This window comes from Siphateles boraxobius, unplaced genomic scaffold (assembly GCF_051911475.1).
Source record: "Siphateles boraxobius isolate OS27281-9 unplaced genomic scaffold, OSU_SipBor_1 56, whole genome shotgun sequence".
Taxonomy (NCBI): domain Eukaryota; kingdom Metazoa; phylum Chordata; class Actinopteri; order Cypriniformes; family Leuciscidae; genus Siphateles; species Siphateles boraxobius.
Genome location: NW_027509182.1, coordinates 7,700,875 through 7,726,981, shown reverse-complemented (window position 1 = coordinate 7,726,981; position 26,107 = coordinate 7,700,875). Strand labels below are relative to the sequence as shown.

The 26,107-nt window shown below is 39.3% G+C and overlaps 1 protein-coding gene across 1 annotated transcript; it reads left to right on the top strand.

Annotated features, from left to right (window-relative positions):
• Positions 1-2,048: 2,048 nt before the first annotated feature.
• Positions 2,049-3,028, top strand: LOC143714855 (C-X-C chemokine receptor type 4-like). Its single transcript, XM_077206272.1, has one exon. It carries the CDS (start codon positions 2,049-2,051, stop codon positions 2,925-2,927), a length of 879 nt encoding a protein of 292 aa, XP_077062387.1. The 3' UTR covers positions 2,928-3,028.
• Positions 3,029-26,107: the final 23,079 nt, after the last annotated feature.

Sequence of the window (26,107 nt, the reverse complement as noted above, 5' to 3'; positions counted from 1 at the left end):
ATTACGGTCTGGATACTTTTTAAAACAGTTCTAAATGAGTTTCCATGGGTTCTTTTTCTTCACTCTCTCATAAATGTAATTAACTGTACCAGCAATCCAATTAACGGGCTATTTGTTATTTGCTGCCCACTCCCTTGTTCTCTCCTCATTCATCCTCTACCAGTCTCATCAGCCTCTCTTTTCCCCTTTTCCTCCTTCACCTCTTCCCATGTCCATAGCCGTGTTTCCACTGAAATTACCCGGAACAATTTGTCCCAGGAACTTTTTTCCTGCCAAATCAGTTGCTGTCCAACATGACATCATGTCTCTGCGTAAACATACCATAGACAGTATAAGAAGTGGACAGAGCCATCTCATTGGAACTCAGTTGAGACAGTTGAAGCCCATTTTTAGCGATTTTTTAGCACTTCCGTTCCTGACGCGCAGACTCAAACCGACTCAAACTAAGCTTGATGACGTGAGCAACCTGTCTGACAGACGTAAATCTTCTAGTAGCTGTGCGTGAAAATTGCCAACGTTAATCACTTCATATGTATTCACTTGCCACATACCGAATTATTTCCAATTCCCCAAAAACGTTGTTGAAATATTTTGTCCCGTTGCTTTTATGGACTCATTATGTATGGGCTTCTCCCTTGACGGGACGTCCCCCCGATTGCCTGCGAGCTTCTCCTCCTGTCTATACGGTAATGTCTCTATTGTGCGACAAAAAGTCGCGTGGTCATGACGCAATCGTTAGCCTGTTTTTAACAAAAACGGCTTCTACGGGGCCATAACGTAAGAAACAAAGTAATGGAGCCTTTTATACATTGTCGTGTTTATTTAGAAATATATAATGGACAAATGAAGTATTTGGACGCCTCAGATGTAAAGTTATTCGCTGTCAAAGTGACGCCAAAATGAATGGGAGTCAATGGAATGCTAACAGCAGGTGAAGTTCTGCTACAATGGCGGCTCCCGCGAGGCTTCAACTTCCGGCTGATGGATTACCCCCTTGAAACATACACGCCACTTTCAAGTCAAGTGGCGTGTTATCTATAGGCATTTTGAGCTATCCGCGTGTATGTCCACGCCAAAACGAACCGTCATCTTCCGCGTGTATGTCTACGCCGTTAAATGTCCGAGTGATTCCGCGTGTATGTGTACGCTGTTAAATGTCCGAGCGAAACGAAGCAAAATGTATATCTACATCTGGGGAGCGATATTTTTTTTCCCAGGATGGTAGGGGAAGACTCATAAATGGTATTAAGCCCAGTGACGGGTAGGTTTAGGGATGGAGTTGGGGTAGGTCATATATTTATATATACAGTGATGTAACGTTAAGTCAACGGCGTTGATAAACACGCTGAAAAGCGATTATGCGTGTTGATAGCACGCCAAAAATGGAAATACGAATTAGCGTGTCATACATACGCCATTTCATGAGATCAGTCTGTGCTGTCTGCGTTTCCACCGTGAAGATTAGGCAAATGGTCCGGTGACGTAGGACTGCGCGCGACTTTACAGGATTTCATCCTCTGAATTTAAGCTTAATAAAGCCTGAACCTCGCCATCGGTCGTATTTTTTAAACTCCATTGTTGATTCGGCCTTCACACCGGCCAATCACTTCAGAGCAATCATTATGATCATACCAACAAACAGATCACCCTTCAAATGGTTATTGACGTGCATATCAATTATGTTTTGACATATTAAGTTGACATGCCGAGATATATTGCATCTGAAAGTCTTCTGCAGTGTATATGCTCTGCCCTTTATATATTGTCCATGACCTTCAAATAACATTAACAGATATCAAAGGAAAACAGAAATGCTAGTTACACCACAACAAACAGCTCATTCATGCACAGCCATACATGGCCAGACTGACGGTTTAAAAAAGTATGTAAATCAAACTGCAAATTTTTTCTCCCCAAACATTTGCATGCCTGTTTATTCACATTCAGAATCTTAATGTCTCTCCACAAGACCACAACTGAGACTGCATCCTAACCTAAGACTGGCAAACCTCAAAGTTTATATTCACATCAGCAATTGGCAGGTGAACATGGAGTACCAGAACATTTCGAATGGCTCCCTGTTTGCCCGTACCTCAGTGGAAACACTAATTTCCAGCAGTGTTCTGGGATTGTGCTGTACGCTGGGTGTACCAGGTAATGTAGCGGTGATGGTCATGCTCACCCAACATATAAAGGAGGATAGCTTCACCCCGAAACTGATGCTGAGTCTGGCTGTCTCTGATCTACTGAGTCTGATTTCTCTGCCTGTGTGGATCTACGCACTTCTAAACGGCTGGGTTTTTGGCAGAGCTCTATGCAAGTTACTTTCCCATCTAGTGTACTGGAGCCTCTACTGTAGTGTGCATGCTGTCACCTTATTGAGTGTGCAAAGGTACCTGCAGGTGCTGTATCCTCAGCAATGGGCGAAGCTTGGAAGGAAGGGTCAAAACGGGCTGATTTTTGGGATATGGACATCAAGTGGAGCTTTGGCTTCTTACTCTCTTTATTTCCGAAGCGTCAAGCACATGAAGGATGGGTTTCTAGAATGTAGTACGGATTATAGCAATACTCAAGAAAAAATTGTTGTCTTATTTGTTGAGACTCTAGTGATATTTATTGTGCCACTCTTCATCCTGTTGGGCTTCTATCTTCGACTTCACCAACGGATAAGTCATTCAGCTTCCTTCAACAGCCACAGGCTGACAAAACTGGTTGTCAGAATCGTAGTGGCCTTCTTCATATTCTGCATCCCCTGTGCGATCAGTAACGTTGTTTTAATGGTAGGGTCATGGGATTCAAATGCAGGCCACAAAGTAACTAGAGCTCTTTTCTTTATAAACAGTTGCGTGAACCCCTTTCTTTATGCCTTTTCTGCTTCATCGCTGCGATCCAGAAGTACAGTCATACCAGCCACAACAATATCATAATGACACTGAGCAAGCAGGAAATCTTTAGTTATTTGTAACTAAATATGCATCTCTGATTTTATTCTCTGTGTCTATTATTTGTGTTTGCTTTGTGCAAAGGGAAGTGCATAAAAAAGTATTTATATTATACCATGTTTCCACAACTTGTAACCTGAATAGTTGATTTCCCCTTTAAAATAATATTATAATTAACAAGTAAAGTATTTCTATAACAGGACTTTGGAAGCCACCAATAATATGTTCTGCTATTTTCTTGGCTTTGTCTTAGAAGGTTTTAGATTGAATGTTTTTAGTAAGCTTTCATCTACCCTCAGAAAATGAGTAGGAATGTGGTAATGATGAGGCAGATAGACGTGCTACCCACAACTTTTAAAGAGGAATAACTTTAGTTGAACACTGAACACACATTAAAGAAACTTCACCCCCTTTGGCAAAGAAGATGAAGGATGCTAATAAAAAAAATCCTACTGTTTGTAATTTAGTATTTGCAATGTTTATTATTATTATTATTATTATTATTAATGACTAAATGAAAGCCTCTGGACTTTGTGGTTATACAACAGTCTCCTAGTGGTTTGTGATATTCCCTCTGTGATTTGCCTTTATCTGTGGGACCCCTACCCATGTTTTTAATTAAAATCTGTATAAGTACAACAATACGTATAAATGTAATAATACATACGTATATAATGGTAATAAAATTACTGGTAATAAAATAAACACAATAATAATCAGCCGTCTTAATTTTTTTATCAGCCTGCTGTGAAAGGCAAAATATAGAAGAATTCGGGTAAGCGAGAGTTAACTTATTATTGTCTAGTATTAATTGACTAAAAAACAAACAAATGAATCATACATTTTGACCATTCGGAACTGATATAGTTTCGTTTTCGTATCGAATTAAAACGTTTTCGTAATCGCTTTAGGTTAGGCCTGGTTAGGAAACGCTGTAAAGCTCCCCCTAGTGTTCAAAAGTTTACTATCCTGATGTTCTTAAAGTGATAGTAGGCTACTGTTCTTCTATACTATGCCGTATGAGGTATGACTCTTTTCTGACCACAAAAGGTAGTGATAGTTGATTTTGAATCACTGCTTCATGAAGCTTTGAAACCTTTACGAATATTTTGTTTCGAATCAGTGGTTTGGAGCGTGTATCAAACTACCCAAGTCATGCAATTTCCGTAAACAATGCTTTGTAACGTCATAACTGTTTCGAAACTTTCGAAATTTCAATGTTCACCGCTGGGGGGCGATGTGAACCCATGAATCATGCTGATCATCGCCCCCCAGCGGCGAACCATTGAACAAGAGGCCTATTTCACAAAATGGCGGCAGAGACCGGAAGTAGGGTAGCGATACTTCCGGTCGCGCCGCCGCCCGCTATGATCGCCATTCATTCTAAAAAAATAGACTGTGAACAGCTTGTTTTCTCTCAGTCATTAATTTATCTGCCAAAAGTAAGAATAGCAGATGTTGTCCGTTTTGTTGATAGTTTTCAGGGAGCTGTGAAAAGATCGAAATTGGACAAAGGTTACAAATTCTTGACGTTTGCTTACATTAAAAAAGTTCCATTCATTTAAATGGCATTCATTTAAATAAAGCCCCAGTCTTACAGATCATTAACTAAAAAAAGTTGGTTTAGGGTTTAGTTACCCTTTAAGTGTTAGTTGTCCCAGAGATTGCAGCAATCTTTCACTAGATTATGGCTCATTTTTCATGTTACGACCATGAATGAAACTAAGAATTGTACATCTTTACAGTGAATTTGACCTAACGTTGCTAGTAGGTCTAATAATGAAATCAAGGCATATAATTTAAAAATGGTTAGACTAAAAATATGAATGAAGTGAGTGATATTACATGTATTTAAAAATCATGATGTTACAAAATCAGCATTTTACTATCTGGGAAAAGAAAATATATTTCCCTATATATGAATGATCAATATATTAAATGGTTTAACAGTATATTTGAAAATATACAAAATAATATATTGTGTAAATTTATTACAATATATTGATAATACATAAAGAATTGCCACTTTTTATATATTTAAAAATGTGAGACACTATATTTATCATAATGTATGTAATTTTATTTTCAGTAATACACTTCATAATATATTGATGTATACAGTATGTGATCAGATATGGTACTCCATGTTTAATATATTGCAGATATATTTTCTCATGCAGCATTAACACACATAGATAAATATATCATGTAATATATTTCTTATATCTCTTTATTTACATTATAAATGTTTCATCTTTTCAAAGTAGTTATCAAAAATACAAGCACACCTGCATGTACTAAAGTGTTTAGCCAAAGACTATCACTGTGCCGAGGAGTGCACAGCCATTACTTTCAAAATATAATAATTATAGTCTTAATGGTATTTGGCCAATCATCAACCTTACATATACATTCACATTTAAATGTGAACATGTATGTGCACTATAATGTACACAATAAAGGATAAAACTTTGTGAATATTATTATTTTTTGTTTTCATTTATGAATATTTTATATGTATTAATATATAGCCATACATGGTTAATGCATATATTGCAGTATATTGCCAAATATAATCACTAGTTTCCCATATATGGAAATGTATTATGTAGGACTAATACATCACATTATATTTTGCAGTATATTCCAATTGTATTTTTGGAGACCCTAAACCCCAGTGTGCACCCTAAATTAACAACACAAGGGTTAGGCCTAAATAAAGATGTGAAATATGTTAAAGTATTTCTATAACTTTCTTTAGATAAAACCAACAATCCACCTCAAATGGCAGCTAATACATGTTCTTGTGCTGCTGGAAATCGTCCTGATTGCATTCATTTACCAGACAGAAGATTTTAGGACATTTTAGGAACCAAAAATGTTCCAGCTACCTTTGTTTGCACAAGCAAACAGCAGGCCTGGTAAAGGCCCCGCACCAATGTAAAAAGAAAAAAAGGAAATAAATTTACAGGAATCAACTTCTTCAAACAATTTTAATTTACCAACAGCTATTAATAATAAATAAAAGTGCATGACGTGCAAATCAGATACCAATCAAGTGCAATAAACATGTTTTGTCAGGGCACCACTACTGAACCGGCATCAACACTCCATTTCAACATCTCCTTTCTCATTCACACCACAGACACGAGTCTGAGTCTGGCACAATTTAACTTCTCCCTGTTGTTCCATGAAAACCTGCACAACACGGCCCGCAGTGTAAGATATCTACGACCGGGGTTGTGCCGAATTTCAACTCCCTGCCAAATGATTACCCACCCTCGTTGAAATCAGTATCTGATTGCCTAATCCTAACCCCTTCCCCACAACTAATCCTAAACCTATCATGCTAGGGGGGTAATAATATGGCGGGGGTCAGAATTCGGCACCACTACGGACTCTCGTACAAAAAAGAGCTCGATTATCCATAAGGGCACTTGGGCCAGTGCCCAGGGGAGATATATCCAGCTGCAGACCCGCAGCACCACCAGTTTCAGAACCCCAGCGCCAGAACCGGAAGTGAGGGAGGGGTGGAATTAGTATTATTGCATTGTAGTTATTTTTGCAAGAATGTAAGGGCCTGAGAGTGAGTTCCTCATTTGATACATTTTAAGTTAAATTTATACAGGATTGTTGTGATAAAATGGGCCTAGGGGTGAATTGGTCATTTGTTGTATACATTTTTATTGTTTCTTTTAAAACAATGCTGAATTTTCTCTCTCTTTTTTAGATTTTTGACATTATTATTTTACATAAAGAAAAATGTATGCTGCACATGTTCTTGTGAAATAAAGTATATTTTATATAAAATGCCCATACGTTTTTATTTTTTATTAAACAATCAAAACCAGGCATTGCAAATTCATATTAACAATACATACCTTCAATATCACAACAATTTAAAATTTTTGTAAACACAATAAATAAATAAATAAATAGAAAATAAAATATCACAGAGGTCTAATCAGTTATCAAATTGTATATAATTTTGAAAACCTCCAAGGCTTGTCTTGTTTTTATATCTTTCAAAGCTTTCTTATACAGAGTTAACTCCTTCATAAAAACCAAAAACAAAGGTCTTACCTTCATAAATCTACACTTATGTATAAACTGCTTAGCTAAAACAATTAAACTATTAAACATTAAAATGCCCATAAGTTTCAAGCATTATTTTTCACCATCATGATCAGGAAGTAACTCTCATATCATAATACAATGAAACGGATAACTATATACAATTATATTACACAAAATCAATGTTTTAAAATGCTTATTGTACTGTTCCTTAATGTATGATTATAACATGCGTATAAAGTTTGACGTTTCGTGTGTAATAAAAGTATGCTGTTTCGTGTCTAAGCAAATTACGCTCCAAAACATTAGGTGGCGTTACTCGGTTTAGAACGTAAGCTCCGCCCTTCCCTTCCGGTCCTGGCGCTGGTGTTAGAACGTAAGCTCCGCCCCTCCCTTCCGGTACTGGCGCTGGTGTTAGAACATAAGCTCCGCCCCTTACTTCCGGGTCTGCAGCTGGATACTATAGTGCCCAGGGGCACCAACCATTCACAACCACATTACAACAAGCTTTAAAAATATTTTTCGTACATTTTTATGTTATCAACTTTAAATTCTTAAAAAGCAAATACATAACTTTTGGCTTTTGAGGTATAGTGCCCAGGGGCACCACACTGTCTTAATACGGCCCTGCGTACACGGACGTCGTCCTCCGTCGTGAAGTGCCCCTGTTCTCTTCGTATAGCTCAAATCCAATGCTTTTTCAACATTTCGTTCCAAGGATATCTGTGAAATGATAAATAGGGTTGTTGTTTTTTTAGGTGAAACATAAAAAGGTACGAACAGGACTTACCGCTTTTAGTCTCCGCATTTTTTCTCCGACCGCTAGCGCTTTCACAGGAAAAGAGTTTACCCTACTTCCGGTCTCGTTGGCCATTTCGTGAGCTTAGAATTATACAGTTCTATCTCCGTTTAGGGTAGTTCTGAGATATTGAGCATAAAAGTTTTTAAATCCCTGCTGTTTTTTGAGATGGAACCTTTTTATTTTATTAATAACTACTAACAAAATATTTTTTTTACAAAAATAACACCACACAGATATTAATAAATACCTAATGGATAAGATTATGTCAAAAACTCATTTCGACCAAAAGTGGAGGTAGAACCATATAATTCTAAGCTCACGATTTTTGTGAAATAGGCCTAGTGTCTATGGGGTTTACCCAATGGAAAGAGTATAGAAGTACCAAGAGGCGAAACTCCGTTGCAGTTTTGGTAACAATCGCTAGATGGCGCTACTGTCGCGCTGACGCCATTTTGGACTGAACCAACGGTTTTACCATCAGCTCAACTGTACAGCATTATTTCTGGACATAATTGGAAACAAAGAAAACATTGTTCTGCCATCAACTGCAACAGCTAAAAGGGTACAACCAATCAACTAGCATTTCATAGATTCCCCAAAGATCCAGAGAGGTAAAGAATAAAAGGTTTTTATTAACGTTAAAGTGAGCAGCGTACGTACGTCTCCATACGATGTAGCAGTTCCGCATCACAATCCGTACAGCGGCGCTTCCGTAACATGAATCCGTACAGTGACCTTTTGAATCAAATGTACAATGAATCACTTCCAGGTCAAATAAAGTTATATATACCTTTGGAAACTGTGTTTTTTCATATTTGATCTTCTTCACTCATTGTCGAAGTCCACGCCCTTTGAAGACGACATTTCAGCGGTAAGTACAAGGACACCCGAGTGACGTTTAAAAATGGCGGTGGGCGGGGATCTCGCGTAGACTCCGGTGAAGGAGGGAAGAGAGTCAGCGAATGAAATGAATGAAGTTTTGGTCATGTGGTCTATAGTATTGAAGTTAAACGTAATGGTTATTGGTGTTGAACATTTTTAACCTAAAATGTGTGTTATAAGGTTAATAAAACCCCATTTTGTACGGTTTCATGTTACGCTCCCAACAATGACTGTACGGAATCTTGTGACGCGTAACATAGTTCCCCACCCAGCGCCGCCTCAGCAAATCGCCATTTATGAGCATTTCATAGGCCAAAAATGAACCAATCAAAGCTAAGAAACGAAGATAAGACCCTCCCCCAGTAAATGACATATCAAAAGTTCATTGGTCTAATCCGTTAAGGGTTGCTCTGACGTTTTTACGTGCCCGGAAGCGAGTTTTCGTGTACGGATTGTGATGCGGAACTGCTAGCTGCTACAACAGTGAGTGCAGGGAAGTTGTGTGTGACAAGGAAAAGTGCAAAAACACTCTTGTATACATGGTGAAACTATTCAAGAGTCAGAATCCATCATATATTACAGACTGTGACGGGTGCGTAGCTCACCTCACATCTTTAATTCTATCATGATTTAATTTGGTTATTTTGAAGTTTAGTTTAACATGGTTTGTTTTATTTAAATCCCCTTAGTATAAAAAACAAACACAGGACGGGTTAACAAGTTAACAGTTTATTAAAGTTTGAATGTATAGAAGGGTGCACACTACTTATATTCTTCTTTGCTGTTTAACTCTACCTGGGTTCTGGATTTCTCTGGTCCATGGAGTGAACGGCTGCATTCCAGGAGTCGGCAATCAAAGGAAGAGGCGGGGCTTCAGCCTCCAAACTTGTGCTGTTCCAGAGGAAATTGAACTGTACCATCATGATCCGGCTCGGAGGGGGATCTTTTTATTTTATTTCATTCAGTTTAATTTTGTTTTGATTGTTTGGAATTGTTGTTGTATTGTGCTTTAAGTAGTTGATTGAATTATGTTAGGTACGATACAGTGTATATTTTGAGGTAAATATTATTGTTGATTGGGGAAAAGTTTATTTTGATATTTACCTCTATTTTTGTTTGGTACAGGCTAAGCAGTATATATAGCAGTGGTGAAGGTATCAATGGAGTCAGGTGCTGGTCTAGCTAGAGTAACATCATGATCTGCTGACCTTAGTTGTTTTGTTTGTAGTTATTTTTATTTTTTTTGTTAACAGGGGAGATTTATTTTTAGGCCTGGTTAATTTTTGTTAGTTTCAGTTAACTTCCATCTTAAGTCTTTGATTTTTATAGAGACTTTACTTTGGGAATTATTTTCATTATATCTGCCCCTGTATATTATTTTGGAAGAATACATTTTTTCATTTGCTCACTCCCTGTCCTGCCTGTTCTTGGTCACACCCTTACACAGACCCAAAATCGACAACTCTCACATCCCAAACAAAAGCGCAACAGAATTTTTTTTAAAGCCAAGGCATCTGTATCAACTCTCTCTTTCTGTATCAAATGTAACATGTGTTGTACAAAGTTTTTGTATAAAGTTTTTATCAGTCAAGATGAATTAAATTATAATAAAACTAAAGACTAAAACATACAGAACAGCTAATTTACTTACCATTGCCATTCTATTTTTAGTAAATGTGTGCACATTACTTGCACAATGTTTGATTTGTAAGTTAATGCAGCCAGAAATGATGTGATCTACTTACCATCAACTCTTCCCCTGCTCGCGTTCGTCAATATAATTGCAGTGAACAATTACCAGTGAAACTGGCAGTGAACAAAGCTTAAAAAAAAAGATGTAAAAGTATCACACAAAAAAGAGCGCTGACTGATCGTACCTCAAATAATTCCAATGGTCTTAGTTCTTTAAAGGGTAACTAAACACTAAAACAACTTTTTTTAGTTAATTATCTGTAAGAATGGAGCTTCATAAATGTTGTTCATTGATTCGAGTACATTTTGTGACATTTGGGTATAAAGTGTTTTAATTTTCAAATATATGGTGTAAAAAAGGTAGTCAATCTCGCCTATCGCTCCAGTGTGCAATCTGCATTTTACGTGGGATTGCTTCTCCAACGCAATGGAGGTGGAAATGGGCTTCTCCACACAGCTCGCGCTGCCAAACGCTGCTCTTTATACCTCTTCCTGCATGACCTCCACCATTGAGCGGCGTCATGATGTGAGTGAGCATATATTTTTAATCACAATTTATGTTCCTTCTTATTAGGCTAGAGTTAATCCTCTGGTGTCGACAAATGCGCCGGTGTGGTGCAGAATTCTGTCCCCCGCCAAATTATTACCCCCCTAGTATGGTAGGTTTAGGATTAGCTGTGGGGGAGGGGTTAGGATTAGGGGAGGGGTTAGGATTCGGCAATCAGATATTGATTTCAACGAGGGGGGTAATAATTTGGCTGGGAGTCGAAATTCGGCACAACACCGGCGCGATTTGCTGATTATTTTTTTCACATAGCAGCAAAATATAATGAACGTAATAGTAATAATAATCCTGGAAAAAATTACCTCAAAATTACTGAATATAAGAATAATCGGATGCCGATCGCGATGCAGGAGTCAAGACCGCAGTTTGAGCTGGGGCCTCATGTATCAATCTTGCGTACGCACAAAAACTTTGCTTACGCCAGCTTTCACGCTCACGGTCGGATGTACTAACAGTTAAATCAACGTGAGTGTGCGTTCCTCCACGCCAATTTCATGTCTGGTGTACGTACATTTCTCATAGTTTTTGTCCGCTGGCGACTCTTACAGGCAATGAAGTTAAGTTGCAAACATTACACAACGAATTGTTCTACAAGTCTATCGCACTACCAACTGTGGGAAGCATTGCTATTAATTTGCAATTTATAAAATAATTTACATATATTGTCACACGAGCCTTATGGGAATATTCTATCAATTATGCAATTAAGTAAGAACATATAAAAGCATATGCAAATTGATACAACCCTTAGTCTATGGCAATGGCAGCTTTGGCCTTATTAGAGGACATTGCTAATGGCAGAAAGCGAAGAGAATGAGTTTTTAGGGACCACAATGATTTTCTGGCCCAGGATGATGACTGGCTTATCAGCCGTTTCAGATTTCCAAGGGCTATCCTCTTGGAGCTCTGTGCGGAGTTGGGTCCGAATCTAAAGAGAGAGAGAGAGCGAGGAGCCACGCAATACCCGTTCCCTTGCAGGTGCTGACAACACTTGGTTTCCTGGCAACTGGTTCTTTCCAAAGGGAACTGACAGACCGCTCAGGAATAAGCCAGTCGTCTTTGAGCCGCGCAATGCCAGCGGTATGGGTCGGGATCATCCGCATGTCTACCAGGTATATAAGGTTCCCATATGATGTAGTTGACCAGCCAAACATTAAAACGCAATTTGCAGCGATAGCCAGTTTTCCTAATGTAATCGGAGCGATCGACTGCACACACATTGCTATAAAGGCGCCATCTGAAGAAGAATTTGCATATGTGAATCGGAAACATTTCCATTCAATAAATGTGCAGATAATATCGGTTACCTTCGTGGCAGTCCAGTAGTAAATCCGAGTCTCCCACAGCAGCAGATACTACTCCAGAGAGTAAAGTGTCACCCATAATTGAGGCAACTCTCTGCTCAAAGGGTTGTACGTTCATCGACCCCTTTACCACTGCCTGTTCTGCCCACACTCTGTCGGTGCGCAGCAGTTCCATTTAATGTCCAGCTTTATATCAGACCATTTCTTTTTAAGGTCATTTACAGTGCGACTTTCAGATCCCACGCATTGACGGCATCAGCCAAAGTCTCCCACTCATATTTTTTCCTTTTGTTATTAATTCCGGAGGACAAAGTTCCAAATATTTTTTTTTCTCGTTTCTACCTCCAATAGTAGCACCTCCAATTCACTTTCTGTAAAGTTTCGCTTCTTGCTGTTTGCTTTAGCCATTTTCTTACTCCTTTCTTTTGCCAAAGTTGACTCATTACCATATTTAAATGTATTTAATTAAGGGAGGAGACTGGGTGGGGCGTTGTGCTCGTGCATGTGCGCTCATTGTTACGTTAATTGGGATGTACAAAGACAATATGCGTGGGATCCTTCGTACGCAGAGATTCATACATCTGTTGTTTTTTTTTGTGCGTACGCACATTTACAGCTTTGTCTGTACGCAATGTTTTAGTATGAATTCAACGCAAGTCTTTGTACATGAGGCCTCTGGTGTCCACAGACAATTCACCCTCCTCCACTTCAGGTGAAGGTGGGGGAGAAAAGTTCTCGACTTCAAGTGACCGCTCTGTTGCAAAGCTACTTGCGTCACTCCATTTTAGCTAGTTTGACAGCAGCTGTCACTGCGGGTCTCAGGTGCACGCCCCCCCGCTCAGCCACGCCCTCGTTTCGTCGCCTCTATCTCCGCTGGGCTCTGCCCACTTTTCCAGCATTTTTCAAATATTGCCAGCGGGCGGAGTCAGGCTTTGACCAGGGGTTTAGTTACCCTTTAATATGGTTTGTGCTAAATGTTGAAAACGGTTTAAAGGTCTTTGCAAATTCATAATACGATAGAACATCAGAATCGGTATATGGCCACCACTGGGTAAATGATTCATATTTTTTTTTTGGTAAAATTTTAGTTATTTTATATAATATTTTATAGTTATTTTTAAGACAGTGGGAAAACTTAATTATACCACTAGATGGCGACAAGTGTCTTTTGAGTGTCTTTTTGACCAGTGCAAGTGAGTGACTTTAACACAAGAATGCATTTATTTGATCAACAATACTGTGAAACAGTAATATTGTAAAATGTTGTTACTTACAACTTAAAGGGAAAATGTGAAGTTTAAGTATTTTATTATCTAAAATCAATATTTTTATTCATAAATATGTCCTCAATGCTGTACAAATAACTCTGCCAATGATCTGACTTTTCCTCGAGTCGTAAAAGAAGAATTTATTATCTTTATATACATGGGATATACAACGCGTTTCCACAGCGTGTTTTTGTTCAGAGCCAGCGTCACGTGACTGAAAGCAGCTGAACCGGACAAGAGAGACACTTGTCACTGCCCCGGCAAGTTTAGAAGGCTGCACTGTACGGTTATTTATAATGAAGGACCATACTTGTGGAGCCACAGGACCGGAGATTGCAAAAAACAAGGTTTAATCTCGGGATAGCTTTCTCCAGGTGGAAAGAGTTGATGCTTGAATAGACTAATGGTCTAGTTTCTGTTTGTCATGAATGCCTGGTTATTTATTGGCCTGTGGACACATCCTCTAAAATCTGCCACACATCACTGTGAAATTTGTCCTCAGTTTTCAGTTGAGTCTCAACTCAGTTTCAACTGAGTCTTCAGTTTTATTGACTTTTGAGCTGATAAGTAGTCTTTTTAGCAATATAAATTCTGATCAATTTTAAATAAAACATTATGAAATGTGATTTAAAGAATTAGTATCATGATGTCTAAAAAGACTATTTTATGCATATATGCTTTAAGGAGTCCACAAATTAGCTTTATCGTGCAACATTTTTATATTTCACAACCATGAGCAATAAATGTTATTTAGTTGCAGAAATCACAGGGTGTAAAAAATTCTAAGATTACTTTTTCAGGGCTCCTCGGTTACCTGGAATACATATTTAGGGAACACAAAACAGTGTGATCAATTAGTCTGTATTAATAGACTGCCTCTGGAAATTTTATTCAACCAGATTTGTTTAGAACAGAGACTTTATTATGTTTAGGACTCCCAGATAAGATGATCCCCTAGCAAAGGCCCCTCTCTATAAAGGCAGATTTATATTTTCATGCCAATACCCGTTTATACTGTTGTAAGGAACCTAGCTATATGAAATATTAATAATCAATAATAACTTATGATTAATTATGAATATTTGCAACCCATTCTCACTCCCAAGGCGTCAACAACTGAAGCATGGTCAAGCGCCCGAGGCGTCACGTAGCAGACGCCAAAGGCGCCCCTTGGCGTCACTCTGTGGAGCATTAGGAACTCCATTGCTTTCAATGGGAAACCTGTGGCGGCAATAACAGACGCGAATTTTATCAGTAGCAAATAGCGTTGAAGAAGTCTCATTCCGAACACATCGCGATGTTTGGCATCAGGTCACGTGTGCCAGATGTTGGTAAGTAGTCGTAAATACGCTGTCCAAATAATGTTTGCTATAATGTCTTTTCTGTTTGTCGATATTGATCAGATTAGCTCTCTCATGTTCAGTAACTGCATTATATCTGTCATCTCCACGAAGGCTTTGCGTTTCATTGGTTTCTAATTCGAAACACATTACTAAACTAACGTGATTAAACACTGTCTGTCACGTGACGTGCTATAACTTAGGCCTAGACCTTCAATCACTTCAATCATATATGAAATATATATTCATATCAGGTTCAAAGTAGTAATTAGTTCCAAAGTGGTATTTGTAGTAGAAGCGCAGTAAGCACAACACTTACCATGCTTTTACCACAGTATTTGCAGTTTTTATGTGTCATTTGTTGTAAATGCACAGTAACCACAACACTTACCATGCTTTTACCACAGTATTTGCAGTTTTACTGTGTCATTTGTTGTAAATGCACAGTAACCACAAAACTTACCATGCTTTTACCTCAGTATTGGTAGTTTTAAAGTAATATTTGTTGTAAATGCATAGTAACCACAACACTTACCATGCTTTTACCACAGTATTTGCAGTTTTAATGTGTCATTTGTTGTAAATGCACAGTAACCACAAAACTGGCCATGCTTTTATCTCAGTATTGGTAGTTTTAAAGTAATATTTGTTGTAAATGCATAGTAACCACAACACTTACCATGCTTTTACCACAGTATTTGCAGTTTTAATGTGTCATTTGTTGTAAATGCATAGTAACCACAAAACTTACCATGCTTTTACCTCAGTATTGGTAGTTTTAAAGTAATATTTGTTGTAAATACATAGTAACCACAACACTTACCATGCTTTTAATGCCTAATAATTTAAAATCCAAAAATTGTAAGATAAATCTGTAATTTTTCCTTTAAATGATCCTATATATTATACATAATTAGGGCTGGGCGATATGGCCTAAAAAAAAAATCCCAGATTTTTTCACAAAAAATCCGATTTACGATTTAAATCGATTTTTTTCTCTCCCTACTTAAAATCAATCTGCAGATGACAAAGAAATTGTTCAAAACAAGTTTTAACTTTATTTTGTTTTAATATTCCCTTCTGGGATTTGATCTCCATTAAAGTGCAATCAAAAACAACAAGCCAAAAAGACAAGAGGACAGGCCCTGTCTTTGAAAACAATGAAAATGTAACATAAAATAAAATGGGTGGATTGGGATTGGGGGGATGTGTAAAAAACAAAAAAAACTTGCATCACAATAAGTGTATTGTGATTGTCAAATTATTTGGTAACTAAACATAATTTTATTAAGTTTACTGGTATGCTACTGTTTTTATTATTGCTTAACACAAATTTCCCAATTTCAATTCAATTCTTGTGATTTGATTCTGATCTTTATTCAATTTAAATTCCTTTGGATAAATAGGTACCGTAGATACGTTAATGTGTTAATTGTTCTCCCAAAAAAAAAAAAATCTCCTAATGCTGTAAACATACAGAGAGCCCTGTCAGCTGGTATTATTAAAGGTTTACTAAGGTTTAATTTACTAACTGAAATTAAATATAATGTGTTTTATATGTTATAATGCGTCTAACTAACATGCGTTCTATGGGTCATTAAAAGCCATCCTGAGGTAAATGTAACGTTACGTGACATATGTTGTTCTCCAGCTGTTTTATGGACATCTTTCCGCGGTTGAAAAACACTGATCGATCGATTTTATTACTTTTCGGTAAGTTAGTAGTAAAGAGTAAGTTAACAGATGTTCGGTTCACGTGCCGCTTGAACTGAGATCTGCCAGCGTTCTTTCACGTCACATTTACAAGCGCCAAAACGGTGTTTATTGTTTGAATTTTGTAATAAAATTGACAGAATCTGAGAGCTGAGAATCTGTTTCATATCGATGGTAACCTGCTCTGTCTTGTCTGTCGGTGTCAGTGTCCTCTTTGCTTCGCGATTTTTCTCTGCGTGAGAAAATGGATGTGTGGCGTGAGAGCGTGTAAAAAGTGACAGAATTGCGTCTCTCACAGTGAACTCGTGAGAGTTGGCGGCCCTGCAGATTCAGCTTGTAGCCTAAATGTTTTCGGCGGGTGTGCTTCTGCTGCCGCGGTCCTGCTCATTTGCCATGTTGTTTGTGTATCTCTATCATGGCAAGCGCTCATCCCGGTCGGAACTACGGGAGCTCAGATGGGAGCGTCGGCGGTTGTTAAAGAGAAAACCGATTTTCATTTAAAAAACAAATCGGCGTAAACTACACATTCGAGTTAATCGATAAAATCGATTTATCGCCCAGCCCTATACATAATGACATTTTATTTTCCCTTTTTTCAGCTGAAAAGACCAATAGGGCCTTTAGGACTCATTATTGTTTGAGGAGAAGTAAACGGGAGACGAAAAGCTACAAAGGCAAATATTCACAATGGTACGTACGTGTTGGTTTTAACCTGTAATCAAACATTTTATCAATCATTTGTTGTTTCTTAAACCTTTTCTTACAGAACCCATAGCCCATAGCAATCATCGTTTTAAGGACCTTGTTGACACGCTCCGTAAGATTGGTCTGGGGATGGTAGGCGGTGGTAAGTTTCTGTACCACTCCCCACTGTTTACAGGTCTCATTTAACAGCTGGGAAGTGAACTGCGGTCCCCTATCTGACACCAGATACACGGGTGTCCCCCACCTTGTGAAGATGTCTTTGATTAAGATGTCGGCTATAAAAGGGGTCTTTGCTGATCTCATCGGGAACATTTCTACCCACTTGCTGCAGTAGTCAACTACCACCAATACGTACTCATTCAATCGAGTGCTTTTGGGGAACGGTCCCATCAAGTCGATCCCCAGCATGTATCCTGGTTCACCCACTGGTGTAGACTGCAGTCGACCTGAAAGCTTGGTAATACGCAGTTTATACTGTTGGCATACTTGACATTCCTTACATATCCTCCAGACATCCTTACGAATCTCAGTCCAGTAAGTCACTTCCATTAGCCTCCTCAATGTCTTCATCCGTCCCAGATGACCACTTAATGGGTTTGCGTGTGCGTATTGCAAACACTGTTCACGAAACTTGGTTGACATGACAACCTGTAAATTCTGGCCTCCGTTCTCGTCCATAGTACTTCTGAAAAGATAGGTATTTAGGCTAACATAATGTACTCGGTCAGAAGATTTCGCATCACCCTCATTTACCGCACCCCACAGTGGCTGGAGAGTAGCATCTTCCTTTTGTTCACGGCCAATATCTTCCCAGCTTACCGGTAAGTCAAAGGTTACACTGTTTGCATGAGATAGAGCTATAGTACCTTGACTTTCTTCTTCCACTCCCCTTGACAACGTATCTGGAACCAGGTTACACTGGCCTTTTCGATACTTTACAATAAACTCAAAGCTCTGCAGTCTGATCGCCCATCTTGTGAGACGAGAAGAAGGTTGGGGATGATTAAATACCCAGGTCAGGGCAGAATGGTCTGTCACTACCTCAAAACGACGCCCCTCTAGGTACTCACGCCATTTCTCCACTGCCCACACGACTGCCATGCACTCTTTCTCTGTTGCAGAATAATGCTTTTCAGCCCCTTGTAAAAGCCTCGGAAGCGTATGCAACTACATGCTCCCCTTGCTCAGTCTCTTGAGTAAGCACAGCCCCAAGTCCTACATTACTAGCATCAGTCTGCACTCGAATGTCTTGACTAAAGTCAGGAGGTCGCAGTATTGGAGCAGTCTGAAGAGCTTCTTTAAGGGTTTCAAAGGCGTGCTGGCATTTGGCCGTCCAGTCCCACCTAGCACCTTTTTTCTAAAGAGCGTGAAGAGGTGCAGCTTGTTTAGAAAAATGTGAAATAAAGCGATGATACCATCCTGTGAGTCCTAGAAAGCGCTGGACTTCTTTCACTGACTTAGGAACAGGGAAGTTTTTTATGGCTTCAACCTTCGCAGGTTCTGTCCTCACTCCTCCTTCCGATACAACATGCCCCATGAAAGTCAAGGATTTTTGCAGAAGATTACACTTCTTCAAATTCAGTGTCATACCTGCAGTCTCCAGCTCAGCAAGCAATCGACGAAGGTGCCCAAAATGTTCCTGAACACTGGAGGAATAGATCACAATATCGTCGATATAGACAAAGCAGAACTTGCCAATGAAGTCTCGCAGAATAGAATTCATCCGTCGTTGAAAAGTGGCTGCAGCATTTTTCAAACCAAAAGGTAGACGTAAAAATTCATATTGGGCATTTTTGGTCACAAAAGCAGTTTTAGCAATGCTGGACTCTTCCATCCCTACTTGTCAATAGCCACTTCTTAAATCCAACGTACTGAAAACGGTAGCCCCATACAGAGAAGTAAGAATATCATGTACTTGTGGCATAGGAAAGCCATCAAGTGGTGTCTCTGCGTTCAAAGCTCTATAATCCACGGAGAAGCGTATGGTTCCATCCTTCTTCGGTACAAGTACTATTGGAGCAGCCCATGGAGAAGTAGAATGTCTGATAATTCCCTTTTCCAGCATTTTAGCCACTTCATCATCAACAAACTTTTGCTTATGGATGGGTATTGGATATGCTCTCTTCCTCACAGGCACTTCATCTTTGATATTGATCTGATGAGTAACGATGGAAGTACATCCTAATGAATCTGTGCACACTGTAGACCAATCGAACAACAGTTGTTCCAATTGTCTTTTTTGACTCCTTGAAGCCTCTGCTACACTCACCAACTCCTTTACCATGGTTTGACTAGTATCAGTCAGCGGTCTAGTTGGAAGTGCTACGTGCAATCTTGTACTTGAGGGTGATGTAACAGCAAACTTCAAGTCACCAGGGTTAGTAAAGTAATATAGCTCCTCGTCTTCGGGGAACTTATATGATGTGGTGGAAAAATCCAACTTCACCCCAGAAACAGTCAGAAATTCAAGTCCCACGACGAGAGGAAATGCCAAATCGCAATTTCGCATCACGAATGCTCTTAAAGAATAAACTTTGCCATACACTATACACTGCAGAGAAACTTTACCAAGTGCATGTTGAATACGACCATTTGCTAGGGAAAATGTTTGACCCTTACTTGACTGTAAAACCGCCCCTACATGCTTGATTTGATTCCATAGAGACTCTTGAATCAAAGAATAAGTACTACCTGTATCAATAATTGCCTCCAAAAGTTGGTTTCGAATATTCAAAGGGAGCAATAGAGTAGACATCGAGGATTTAGCATACATAGCAATGTTATGGTTGTTCGACCTCCCTCGATCGGATTTTCCTCCTCCACGCAAAGTTGCTTGTTCAGCTTGCCTCTGCCTCCAGAAAACTCTCTCTTCGTCCAGGTCCCGTTCCACCAGTGTGCCCACACGAACTAGTTCCTCTATTGTGGATACAGTCCCTCTCAAGATGCTGGCAATGCGTGGATTGCAGTTCCTCAGTATAGCTTGAAGAATGTCACGTTCTGTCATGGTTGGCTTTAACCTCAAACACAAAGCTCTATACTGATAGACAAAAGATCGGATGTTCTCACCCACTCCCTGTTTTCTTTCTCTGATCCTTCTCTCTGCCTCCACCTCATGATCGTCAGGTAAAAATGACTTAAGAAAAATTGTCTTAAATTGTGTCCAGGTCTTAATACGTGCTTTCTCGGCTATCCACCAGTCCTTAGCCGTATGGGTAAGCACAGATGACAACATAGACAAGGTCTCAGCACTACTCAAAGGTTGGATAGCGAGATACTCTTCACACTTCTCTAAATATGCAATAGGATCTTCTCCATCCAGACTACTGAATTTAGGAAACTCAAGATTTATGGGAGTTTTAAACTGAATGGATGGAGAAAATGTTCCCAGCAGGGGAGTTGAATGCCTAACTGGTGTAGAAGTAGCATCTCTCCGCTTGAGGCACTCCATAACTGCACGTCCCAGATCCTGAATGCTCTCCTCTAACACTTGCTTCACTTGCTGACATTCCTTCTTGGACTCTGAAATTACCGTTTCCTCTCGTTGTCTCACGGATCTTTCACAGTCTTTGACTTGGACTTCTAAAGAACTGATTCTGTTCTGATAGATATCTAAACTATCCAGCAACTGGGTTTCCAACTTATCAAAACGGATGTTCAGTTTTTCCTCTACCTCACTCATCTTATTTTCCAAATATCGAACTCTGTTGGCCAAAACAATAGAGATAAGACTTTCATCCTTCTCTTCAGGAGGCGGGGGAAGTGGTAATTGAGAAATATCTTCAACCTCATTAGCCTCGTCATCCTGCTCCTGTTCTAAATAAAGACTACTAAAAGATTGAATCAAATCTCGTATGGGCTCTCGATGCACCGTAAACGCGTCTGCACTATAATTAGGTGCTCTTTGATCCTCACTCCTATCCTCATCAAGATCAGCCATTTGGAAATATTATGAGGAAGTAGAATTCTCAAGCACCAAATTTACACACAGCAACTTACACCAATTTGCTGTTGCATAAATTAAATACTTACACACTACTTTCACTCAACATAATCCAGAAGGTCCCTGTTCGGGCGCCATTTTTGTAACATACCATCTTGAATTACAAAAGATAGAATGAAATCATTGTAAAGAGGTAGGGTACCATCCGTTGAGTTTTGCAGTGATTATATTTAAGTGCCAAACAAGTAACATCAAACGTGTTCACCCTCCACGCAAACACATACCATATTTACATATCAGTTCAATCATTTGTATGATAGAAAAACCTGAGTTTCCAACGCAATTTTTGTAACATACCATCTTGAATTACAAAAGATAGATTGAACTGATATGTAAATATGGTATGTGTTTGCGTGGAGGGTGAACACGTTTGATGTTACTTGTTTGGGCTTGATCTGAGGGTCCAGGGTTCAGGTCCCTGTTCGGGCGCCATTTTTGTAACATACCATCTTGAATTACAAAAGATGGAATGAAATCATTGTAAAGAGGTAGGGTACCATCCGTTGAGTTTTGCAGTGATTATATTTAAGTGCCGAACAAGTAACATCAAACGTGTTCACCCTCCACGCAAATACATACCATATTTACATATCAGTTCAATCATTTGTATGATAGAAAAACCTGAGTTTCCAACGCAGTTTGTCACCAGTCCAACATTCTCAAAGTCAATGATGGCACGATGATTTCAGTCAATAGACATCCACAGGAAGTTCCACAGGTTTAAGCAACTCGAAGACGACAGACATAGTCAATAATCCATTGATAATTCCCACGCACACTTAGCGGTCGAACTTAGCATAAAACAGTCCAATAGAGCAACTTGTCTCAAGATGTATTTAAGATGTGCTTAATTAGAACATTAGGCTTAAATGAGTAGCAAAGAAAATAACAATTTCTCCTCAAAAACCAAGCCACAGATGAATACCTCGAGCTACAGCTCACATCCATGTTTTTTTTGTCTTTTGATTATTAATTTATTCTAATAAAAGGGTATCTTCCCTGGCCACAGAAGAATAATTATTTCTTAGCATGTACAGCGTTTTGAGCATGTAGCAAGAACAAACCGTAAAGGGACTTCGTATTGCAAGCGAATCAGAACCAAATACATAAAGTGCATAAGTTTTATTAACTAAATCATAAACATAAATAAACTAAACACACATATACACAGAAATACAGAAATAGGTTAGTGATAGGATTAAATTGGAAACCGGAAAAAGGGACTATGAGAAGAACCATCAGAATTTCATTTTCACATTTCATTGAATTGAATACTTGCATTTGTAGTGGGAACAATTCTTGAAGTTGTTGAAAATTTAAGTCGTTGATGGTTCCGGCAGTGTCAAGTGGAAGTTGGTTGAGAGTTCTCTTTCTCCAGGAACGCATGGCTGGTTCGTTCAAGGCCTGAGGCCCTGTTGAGGCCACGCCGAGCACCCAGGAGAAGTGAGGAAGTCGCAAGAGTGGGTGATTGGAGTCGTTGTTGGTTGGAGTCTTTGTTCCAAAACTCCTGAGATTGTCCTTGGTTCTTTGTGAGAGAGTCTTCTCTCTCCTGCCTAAGCCCATATCTGGTTGGATCGAGGCTTGCTGGGCCCTGGGGCCCCTGTGGAGGGGGAGGGGGTTCACCAGTATCACCAGAACAGTGTTACGGCTGGATGAAAGAACCAAGAGAGGGAGGTCACATGTGGACTGTCTCTAATAAAGGCTGGAAAGGATCCACCCCCAAGAGTTGAAATCGACCAATAAGAAAGGTGACATGTCTGAGAGGGAAAAGTGGCTCTTAGTTGATTTACGAGTCTTTGTCTCAAGCATGGTTATACCTTCATTAATGCTCGGATAGCTATAACACATTCACACTGCATTCTAGAAGATGATGTAGATCAAAGTGTGAGTCATTAAATGAGGATTAATTAGGTAGGAGGCATGATACAGGTCAGGTTACATTGATCATTAGTTGGTGGTATATCAGGGTACATACCATACATAATAGTCACAATAGTCATCACAGTTTTATGCATGTTCATTTATAGATCAGTTAGTCTATGATTAATGCAGCAAAGTCTGTTTTAAAGAGGGTTTCTGTGTTCCCATTGTATCTCTCTCTTGTGCATGTGGCCACATTCCTCGGAGGTCGTAAAATCTCCTTTTCATGCCCTGTAACATGACACTGTTTCTGCCCTTGTGTTCGTTCATTTGGGCTGTTAGTTTTGGAGTTTCATAAACCTTTGTATATAATGAATAATTTGTGTGTGTCTGAGTGGTCCATACCCTACACTGTGAAAATGAGTATTATAAATATGAGTAAAATAACATCTTTGAAATGTATTTTGTTTTGTTTTGTTTACATTTTAAATACTATTTCTCTTTTCAGTTTCCAAACATCTTTATCCCAGCACCATTTTGACAGCGGGATGTCAAGATCAATCAGGTACAGGACTTATTTTTATACCATCGAGACCACAAGTTTTGTTATGCTTAATTTACTTAATTTTTAATTTACATTGTGGGTGTAACTGTTTTAGAAACTGAATAAAAGTTTTGTTTTCAATGTCTGATGTTCGAGACCACAAGTTTTGTTATGCTTAATTTACTTAATTTTTAATTTACATTGTGGGTGTAACTGTTTTAGAAACTGAATAAAAGTTTTGTTTTCAATGTCTGATGTTCTACGCCTTCTAGTAAGTATAGACCCAAATAAAGCACCTGCCAAAGGCAAACAAACTTCTTGTAAATTCAGTTCATCCCCCCAGAAAGGATGTATATCTTTTACTGTACTTGAACTGTATATGTACTGAATATATCTAGCCATGGAAGTGCGGTTTATTCAAATGTGGATGTAAATGTCTGACTCTTGTGGTTCTTCATAATTTACATAAATCTAAAAAAAGTTCTAGCCTATAGGCCTAAGAGCTTGTTTTGTTTTTTCATGCTGTTGGACACATTGAAGGATTCTGGATGTGTAATTACCAGCCCCTGCTGTGTGACCGATCTCACCAGACCGATTGGAGGAAAACAGGGACAAAGGACGAGGTGACGAGTAATTAAAGTGGCCCATGGAGGGATCACAGCAGACACGCTTGGGTCTGAGATGTTTACTCAACACTTGGGCCCCCTTCTGACGTACAGGTGGCAAAGAGGGCGGATAAAAGTGAAAATGAGAAACTTAATTGAGTTTTCCTTATGAATCTTTCCCCACCCTCCCCTTTTCCTCCAAGGGAACTGGATCTGGTCTCCAACTGAGCTCTGAAACCAAGCCAGACAGTTCTGACTTGATTGGTTGTGTCAGAATTGAAATAACACAAAGTCTCAGAATCTAGATGAACAAAGAGATGAAATGTTGCTAAATTACATTTACAAGAAGACGGTAAAAGTCAGCTCTGGCTGGATTATTCAATAAGGTTAATTTTTGTATTGAGAAGCTTTGATTAATCCTTACAGGCCAGTAATCATTACAGTAGATGAAACCTTAAAGGGATACTCCACCAGTTTTTCTTATTAAACTATGTTATTCCCTTAACTAAGACGAGTGGATACATACCTCTCTCGTCTCAGTGCGTGCACTATATCGCTCTGTATTGCCGCAAAACTATGTTAGCACTTAGCTTAGCCCATGCATTAAATATGGGCCAAGCAGAGAAGCGACCAAACACTTCCACGTTTTCCCTATGTAAACACAGTTACTCGAGTAGTGTAACTTCACCTGGGCTGGTGACACAAAATAAACCGTTGCGCTTTTCTAAGCGTTTAAAATTGATGACTATATTGTATGGCGGAATACCATAACAAGTGCTTTTGAGCACTTCGACTTGGCGCAATAATATCTTCACTCGTGAAAAGTCCTCTTACCGGCTCCCGCTTCCTCTCCCTCTGACATTTCCGTCAATACAACGAGAGGAAGCGGGAGCCGGTAAGAGGACTTTTCACGAGTGAAGATATTATTGCGCCAAGTCGAAGTGCTCAAAAGCACTTGTTATGGTATTCCATAATTCTGGTATATCCTTAATTCTACGTGGCATTGATTCAACAAGGTGCTGAAAGCATTCTTTAGAAATGTTGGCCCATATTGATAGGATAGCATATTGCAGTTGATGGAGATTTGTGGGATGCACATCCAGGGCACGAAGCTCCCGTTCCACCACATCCCAAAGATGCTCTATTGGGTTGAGATCTGGTGACTGTGGGGACCATTTTAGTACAGTCAACTCATTGTCATGTTCAAGAAACCAATTTGAAATGATTCGAGCTTTGTGACGGTGCATTATACTGCTGGAAGAAGCCATCAAAGGATGGGTACATGGTGGCCATAAAGGGATGGACATGGTCAGAAACAATGCTCAGGTAGGCCGTGGCATTTAAACGATGCCCAATTGGCACTAAGGGGCCTAAAGTGTGCCAAGAAAACATCCCCCACACCATTACACCAGCACCACCAACCTGCACAGTGGTAACAAGGCATGATGGATCCATGTTCTCATTCTGTTTATGCCAAATTCTGACTCTACCATCTGAATGTCTTAACAGAAATCGAGACTCATCAGACCAGAAAACATTTTTCCAGTCTTCAACTGTCCAATTTTGGTGAGCTCTTGCAAATTGTAGCCTCTTTTTCCTATTTGTGGAGGAGATGAGTGGTACCCGGTGGGGTCTTCTGCAGTTGTAGCCCATCCGCCTCAAGGTTGTGCGTGTTTTGGCTTCACAAATGCTTTGTTGCATACCTCGGTTGTAACAAGTGGTTATTTCATTCAAAGTTGCTCTTCTATCAGCTTGAATCAGTCGGCCCATTCTCCTCTGACCTCTAGCATCAACAAGGCATTTTCGCCCAC